General features: G+C 37.1%; 1 protein-coding gene across 1 annotated transcript; it reads left to right on the top strand.

Moving 5' to 3' along the window:
- The first annotated feature begins 1,098 nt into the window (after positions 1-1,098).
- Positions 1,099-7,206, top strand: LOC114073168 (collagen alpha-1(XIX) chain-like). The gene is made up of 9 exons (XM_027910957.1): positions 1,099-1,184; positions 1,782-1,826; positions 1,946-2,023; positions 2,921-2,956; positions 3,059-3,112; positions 3,201-3,254; positions 5,470-5,511; positions 6,170-6,223; positions 7,073-7,206. Exons 1-9 carry the CDS (start codon positions 1,113-1,115, stop codon positions 7,166-7,168), a joined length of 531 nt encoding a protein of 176 aa, XP_027766758.1. The 5' UTR covers positions 1,099-1,112; the 3' UTR covers positions 7,169-7,206.
- The last annotated feature ends 631 nt before the right edge of the window (positions 7,207-7,837 follow it).

Raw genomic sequence — 7,837 nt, 5'->3', positions numbered from 1 at the left:
TTTTAAAATGTACCAGCAGCAACCTCCTGTCTGTCTCTTGAAGATGCTGCAGGCCAGTTTGGCAACCCAGTTTCTCTTCAGATTTATAATTTAAGTAATATTTCAAGAAGGTTGCACTGCACCCTTGCATTGAATCTGTACAGTGCAGAAATGTCAGTTCAGGTCCTGACTACAGAAACCCATTTCAGTGTAGTGCCCTACCCGGACTAATGTGTAAAATCCCACTTCACAGTCAGACATATTCATCTAGGCACTGGGGCAGCTACACTGTCTCAGATGCAAGCCAGGGCTGTGTCTCTTTATGACATTGTGTTTTGCTTTGTATGAATCCCTTAGTTACAATTCAGCTGCATCAGCAAGAGTTAAAAATTTTATGTACTGAATGTAGAGAAGGGGAGAAAAGAGGATACATCACTATGTGATGTGTTACGGTATTTATACATTGGGGGGTGCAAGAGAAACTAATAAAATCCAGTATTAATTTAAAAAAAAAAAAAAAGTGAGCTAGAAGACAGACAGAAGATAATAACTGTAACAATGGCAAAAATCTACTCATCTTACAAAATGAGAAGTAGTGGATTCAGAAAAAAAATCACAGAGATTTTGCAAGAGCATGCAAAAGACGAAGGACAGCATAATATAAAGCCCAAATTCACTTTTGTAAGGAGCAGGAGTTAGAGACAAGAGACACTGCATGCACTGATGTGAGAAGTGTAGGAGTACAGTGAGGACCCAGGGTTTAGCACTAGTGGTAGATAGCTGGGGAGAGACTGAGTTGTTCCACCTGTTGCTGTGAATTAATTGTCAGAGTTTAATGAAAACCTGTGTATGAGGGGCCTGGGGACCAAGAAATGTAGATCAGTTGCATTGCAAGCATGGAAAACCAAGACAATGCTAGTTACAGTTGAGGGTTGTGTAGTCCATGCCTCCTGTTCTTCTTCTGCAACTTTTTAAAGGAAAATATCAGTGCTTTTTTTATTTCTTTATTTCTTCTCAAATACTGGCACATTCTGTGATAACCTTGATAATATTTAGAGGTTTTTTATAGGAGAAAATTCTCACATTTCAATTAGTGATTCAAATTTATTTTGTAGGGTGACCCTGGTGGGATTATGGGACCACCTGGACATCCAGGTCCAAAAGGTGATATGGGGCCTCCTGGACCAAGTCTACCTGGAACACCAGTAAGTTCATAATCTGAAAAAGCTTTTCTGACTTTATTTCTTGGAGGCAACTGTTAAAGAATTGTCACTGTGCAATCATAGAAAGAAATAGTAAAATCATGAGATGGTTTGGGTTGGAAGGGACCTTAAAGATTGTCTGGTCCCAACCCCCTGTCATGGGCAGGGACATCTTCCACTAGACCAGGCTGCTCAAAGCCCCATCCAACCTGGCCTTGAACACTTCTGGGAATGGGGTAGCCACAACTTCTCTGGACAACCTGTTCCTGTGCCTCACCATCCTCATAGTAAAGAATGTCTCTCTAACATCTCATCTACTCTCAGTTTAAAACCACAAAGCAAGTATTTTTCTGAATGTAATTTCGCACTGGAAATAAATGTTACAGTACATATATAAGTGCACTAAAATACGGTCTAAAAAGAGTACGAGACTCACACATGCTCCTAATGACAGCGGTATTAACAAGGAAGACATGTAAATTTTCATAGTTTGTTTCTGAAGGATGACTAATTTTGGCAGTAAAATTCAGCCACTCTCTTGGATTTTAAAACATAATTGGTTTTTTCCCCTATTTTTTCTTTTGTTTTTGGTCTTTTTAGGGTCCCACTGGTGTTCCTGGAAACCCCGGTCCACGGGGACCAAAGGTATACAAAATATATTATTTCCGTTTCTTAAAAAGAAAATAAAAATAAAAAATAAAAATACAAAATGGTAGTTTACCTTTTCAGATTTGTTGTAATGGAAAGCTTTGGACCTTTCACAGGGAGAAAGAGGACTACCTGGTGTACAGGGAGCACCTGGGGAGATGGGGCCCCCTGGAATAGGCATTCAGGGATCACCAGTAAGTATGCCAATGCCCAGGATCTGGGCTTCTTGCTGTGCATCACTGTGAAACTGCAGTAAGCAAACTAAGCGTATTAAACAGCCATGCTGTGAACTCCCTTCTGACTTGATTCACAACTCCCAGCTTGTTTCACGTGTTGCTGTGCAGTTTAAATTCAAATATGAGCAATTTGATACAGTCTATCTAAGGCATTCATACTGAATAACTTGTACAGCAATAACTGTCTCAGTTACTCAGCTTGTTTCCCAAGTTTCTTTCTTTCTATTGCCTTTAAATACAGCATTCTGCTGTGTCTTCAGAGTATTCAGTAAAAAAATTTCCTGATATTGGTGGTGTAGATGGTTGGGTGCTACATGAGTTTTACTCCAGTGAATAAGACGATCTCTCTTCAGTCCAGACTGAAGAGCTGATACATTCCAGTTTATGGACAGTACTCTGGTATAGAGAGAAAATGTTTGTGAAAGGTGAACAGAGATTCACAGTGAGTTCTTAATCTAAAATAACCCTTAAAAATATTTTTTCAGTCAAAATATTTTCAAATCTGAATTTTAAAAATTATCTATTTGTATCTACATTTTTTAAATTATCCATTTATATCTAAATTTGTTTTTATTCAACTGTTCATCAGCTTTTCTTAGGAATCTCCTGGCTAAATAACAAGTTTCACCACAAATCATTAATTTTTGGAACTGCTTGCCCTTAAAAATGGTCCTTAGCAAAGTCTTGAATTCTTTAATTTTGACAAAATTACATTTGGATTTAAAGCCAGACCTTAGAGGGAGTCTTTCTCACAACGAAAACTGCACCTATATCCCACATTCAGTATTTTTTAATGAAATTCATCTCCTTTATCCCAGAAAGTGTAACTACTGATTATTTGGAGTTTTCTTGCAGGGTCCTATAGGTCCAACTGGATCAGCAGGTGTGCAGGTAGGGCATAAGTTTTGTCTTTAATATAAAAAGCGTTGATTTAATTTAAGAATTTTACAACAAAAGAATTTTTATGTCCTAAATTACCTTTCCTGCTCTTAGGGCCCTAGGGGACCTCCAGGGTTACCAGGAACTCCAGGTACCCCTGGAATTAATGTAAGTGACAGTTTTCTATATATACAACAAAAAGTATTGTGTCCCTCATCAATGATTAAAGACCATCAATTTTTGCATTTGTTTCTAGGGCACTCCAGGAAGAGATGGAAAGCCAGGACTACCAGGTCCTCCAGGTGATCCTGTATGTATAGAGAGAAAGTTTGTGCATTTGCTCTTGTGCAAATGTTTTAAGTTTAAAGGAGGTGAATAGCATAACGAATCTAGAAGGACCAGTGATATGAATGACAAAGTGGAAATACTTTCCTGGGAAAGACAGGAAAACAGTCATGTTACATACCTTTGCCTCAGTAAAACTTTGAGACTGTCCTCATGATGTTTTTGTAAGCAAGCAAAAAACACTTAGAATTACTTGCCATGTAGCTGATGCTTATTAAAAATTATGGATCTGAGTATCTATCAGCAGAACTGTCAGACTTGGAAAGAGAGGTCTCTCCCATGCTCAGTTCTTGTCAGTGATTTAATTTTATTAGGGTAGATAGATATAAACTCTGAAATTGGACTGGGAAAGATTGCTTGGTTTTTGAAGATATAATCAAAATTCAATGGCCATCTGAAGTCAACAAGATTTAAGTTGACGTAGATGAGCATGAAGTGCTTAATAAGAAAAAACAAAATCCATAAGTAGAATACATCTTGAAGGCACATTGTAAACTAAATTTAGGTAAAATATTTGATGCTGCTATTAAATAGATCTAAATTATAAAACTTACTAACAGGAGCATTATTGTCTTTTGCTGTCTTGAAATACTCTTCTCTTTGGAAAGAACATTTTTTTAAAGAACAATGTGGCAAGCAAGAGTGATTCTGGAGAATTAAGGCCATTTTAACATTTTCAAAATCCTGCTATATATCATACACTTAGAGTTTGGCACGCAGAGTTATGACTCTTAAGTGTGTGTGCAGTTGGACTGGACTCATCATACATAGAGAGCAGAGGAGCTGTATGGCACAAACGTGGTAGGCTTACTCTTGTACCTAGTGTGCTCTTGCACCTTTCACACTAAGGGTTTGGGGTCCTGTACCATAAAATGATATAGCAGCTAAAATGAGAATGCTAGAAAAGAGGAGAGCCTGGGGGAATTACAATTCTGTAGTCCAGCAGGAAGACCATCAAGTAACACTGTCATAGCCTGACTAGCTGTAAAATTTTGTCAAAAGAAGGGAGAAAAGTACATGGTAATTGTTTTAAAGTCTTGTTACAGGTTTTTAAGAGCAGGTGACACTGTCTGTATGCAGTTTACCTCTGTGCAAAGGATGAACTTCACACCTTACCTAGTCATGTCCTTAGGTGTGTTAGGTGGTGATGTCTCACCCTGGAAAACTCATCAGCCTGCTTTCAAGGTTGAGGGTGCTACCCTCTAAGTGGTGTGTTCCCAATTATGTTTATGGTTAAGTATGTTCAGCAGTGTGTCTCCCGAGATAATATTTGAAACACATTGCTATTAACTGGCAGTTTTTTCTAATATGCTACAAAAGTGATTACATTTTGTTTTTTGAGATGGAAATTATTGAAACAGACTGAACAAAAACAGTTAATATATTTTGAATGTGCCTAATTTTATAGTATGCCCAGGGCATTTTTTTATTTAGCAATTGCCAGAAGAAACAAGCATTGGTAATTGGAGACTCCATTTGTGAGTAAAGCTGATCATAACAAGGGCAATGAGTTTTTGCAGGGAATCTTTAAATATGAGTTTAATGGCAGGTCTTGAAAGTCTGAGACATGCTGCAGGAAGTGTAATCCTGTTGATTGATCTTTAAATGGGTTAGCTTTAGTACCCAATCTGGCAGTGGCACCACAGACTTATGCACTAATTCTTAACATTTAAAGACAGGACAAAATGGTCATGTTGCTGTAGCTGGATTATTTCCAGTATCTGAGCTAATTTATGGAAATTATCTTTGGTATCTCCAGAATTTGCACTGCAGTTGATGGTAGAGTCAAAGCCTAGGAGAAAGGGGAAGGAAAAACAATTGAAGATGATCAAGTGAGAATAGTCTGTGACATTTTCCAGTTGTGTTAAGTAGTTGCTGATATGCAACAAAACCAAAAATATTAGTATGTTCAGGAGTTATGATATTGTCATGGTTTAAGAAAGTTCTTTAAAATGTAACAAAAAATTATAATTGTGAGGTTGAATAGACAGCGTTATTTAACTGTATTTGAAACCCTGTTTTTAATTTTGAATTTTCATTAGAAAAAATAGCTTCAACCTATATATATATGTATATAATCAGCTCTATTTGTAACAATATAAACTTTAGAAGTAATGAGAACACATCATAATTAGTAACATTGTGCAAAATATTAACTGCAGCTGCTTTTTTAATTTCAGGTTGCACTGCCACTTGTGGGAGACATGGGTGCTATACTGAAGGTAAATATTTTCAGAGGTTAAATATATACATTTGCTATAAACATGCTTTTTAAATCAAAATATGCATTTAAAAGTTTCTGTAGGTTCAATTCTGGCCCACGGGGCTAGCCTAAAAAAAATGTTGTGATTCTTGTAGATTTTTAGTTTGTTTTCTAAAAATACACGAGGTATGTATCTTGTAGGAATTTTGCGAAATAGTGTTTGAAGGTGTGTGAGGTAGGAGCCAGCAAGTGCCTATCCAACACATCCAATACACAGCATAAATTGCCACAAATACACCCCATTTCCACTTTTAGTTTTTAGCATTAATTTCAGTAATATACCAAATAGGGAAAATAGTCTAGAATTTTTGAGATAGTATTTTGAAAAATAACAAAATTTGGAGTGCCCAAACCTAAACGCAGGTGTGTCTGGGACTACCTAAAATGAAGTAAAATATGTGTTAGCAGGGTTTGAGAGATGAGGGGGAAACAAGGAAGACTCTCTGAACAAGTATATTGTTTAGAACAGAGCAAGAACTGAAGAGAGGGCTTTGGGGTAAAATGTAGGCATGGTGAGACAGGTAGGAAGGAAGCAGTCTGCATGAATTGATCTGCATGGATCAGATCTATATAACAGAAATTGTTATTTGTCACTTTGCTTTCTGTCTGTTCCACAGGGTGATCCTGGCACAAGAGGTCCTCCAGGCATCCCTGGTAGAGAAGGGCCAAAGGTAAGTTTTGAAGAGAGTACTTTTCATTGCTTTGGCTCTTGTTAAAAGTAAAAGGCCAGATTCTTATCTCTGCCAGTCTTGACTTTCTTGTCTGATCCCTACCCATGTGACATCTGCGCAGCCTAAAGGTTCAAACAATTTTTGTGGTTCAGCCCACACCGTGAGTCAGTTTGCATTCTCTCTAAGGAAAGTGAGCAGAAGAGCCTGAGTTGAGTCCCACACCAGGATAGCTCTTCTGTGTCTTGCCTCCTTTAAAGCTAGCTCAGGTTTGACTGTCAAGTAGTGCATTGTTATCTATAGACTCATTTTAGGTGAGTCAGTCACGCAAGAGTCCTGTGGTGAAGGAAACTTCCCATGTCTCCTCCAAGTCTGTGACATCTATCTGGACCCCCCTGTTCCTCTGTGCTCTGTTCCCATGGGAATAACACAGCTGTTTCACTGGGACTTGAAGTTTCACTGACATCAATCAAAATCCTGCTGCACTTTCATCAGGTCAAATGCCACATGCTTTGGCATATAGATATCTTCCATCACTGAGTCTAATTCCATGAAAGTGAACTTTCTCCATTTCAGCAAGCATTTTGAGCTTGTTGGTGTTAATGTCTCCGTCAGGCCTTTTGACTAGTTTGCCTGCTAGGTACAAACCACTCATTTCCTTTCACCTCACTGGGAGTCATATTTTAAAGCTTTTAGGTAGTTTTGAGCCTTTTTTTTTTTTCTGCTTTAGGCTCTATGGCTGTGAGGGCTTCATAGTAATATATATTAAATGTGGGTCATAAAATGCCCTACTGAACATGAAATTCATTGTTCTCTAAAGGAAATATTTGTTTGAACGTTATGTTTTCATAGGGAAGCAAAGGTGAACGTGGATTTCCTGGGCTTGCGGGAGAGAAGGGCGATGAGGTACAAGTACTTCATTTCTACAGCAGCTGCATCCTTGTCTGAACCTGAGTAAAGACCTAGACTGGGAATGAAATGCACAGGATGTTATTTAGTTCTTTAAAACTGCTGAGATAGTCATGTATTGCTGTAAATAGCTCTCAGTTCTGAATTTTTGAATAAGATTAAATGTTATTATTCAATCAAATAACATCTATTTAATTTTTGTCTGTGAATTTTTGCAGATTTGTATATATTAAAGCCTCACATACATTTTCACACTAATTCCTAAGAGTACAGCATAGAGCAATAAATAGGCAAATGCCAAATATTTTCAGAAAATACTTCATGTTTATAACATATCTCCATTTTGTTAAATCGCCTTTAGAATTCATTTTCAAAAACATTCCATTAGGCAAATACTGTGATGGGAACGGTCATGGCAGCAATTGCTATTAAATGGAAACTGTAAAATGTTTGAAGAGGCTGAATTCAACTGTAGTTGCAGTATTTTGCATCATATACTGCATTCTTAGAGTTATTTCTGTGTCTTTACGGAGAAGCTAAAAAAGCCACGACTTGTGGTGCCAAATCCAAAATAGCTTCTATAGATTTCATTTTAAATTGAAATATTTGCAGTTAACAGTTCAAGAGCAACCTCTGTCCAGGAAAAAAAAAAAAAAAAAAAAAAAAAAAAAAAAAAAAAAAAAAAAAAAAAAAAAAAAAAAAAAAAAA

The sequence above is a fragment of the Empidonax traillii genome, unplaced genomic scaffold (genome assembly GCF_003031625.1).
Source record: "Empidonax traillii isolate 1590-97213 ecotype Southwest subspecies unplaced genomic scaffold, ASM303162v1 scaffold5563:size7837, whole genome shotgun sequence".
NCBI classification, from domain to species: domain Eukaryota; kingdom Metazoa; phylum Chordata; class Aves; order Passeriformes; family Tyrannidae; genus Empidonax; species Empidonax traillii.
This window is presented reverse-complemented; position numbering and strand designations above follow the sequence as displayed.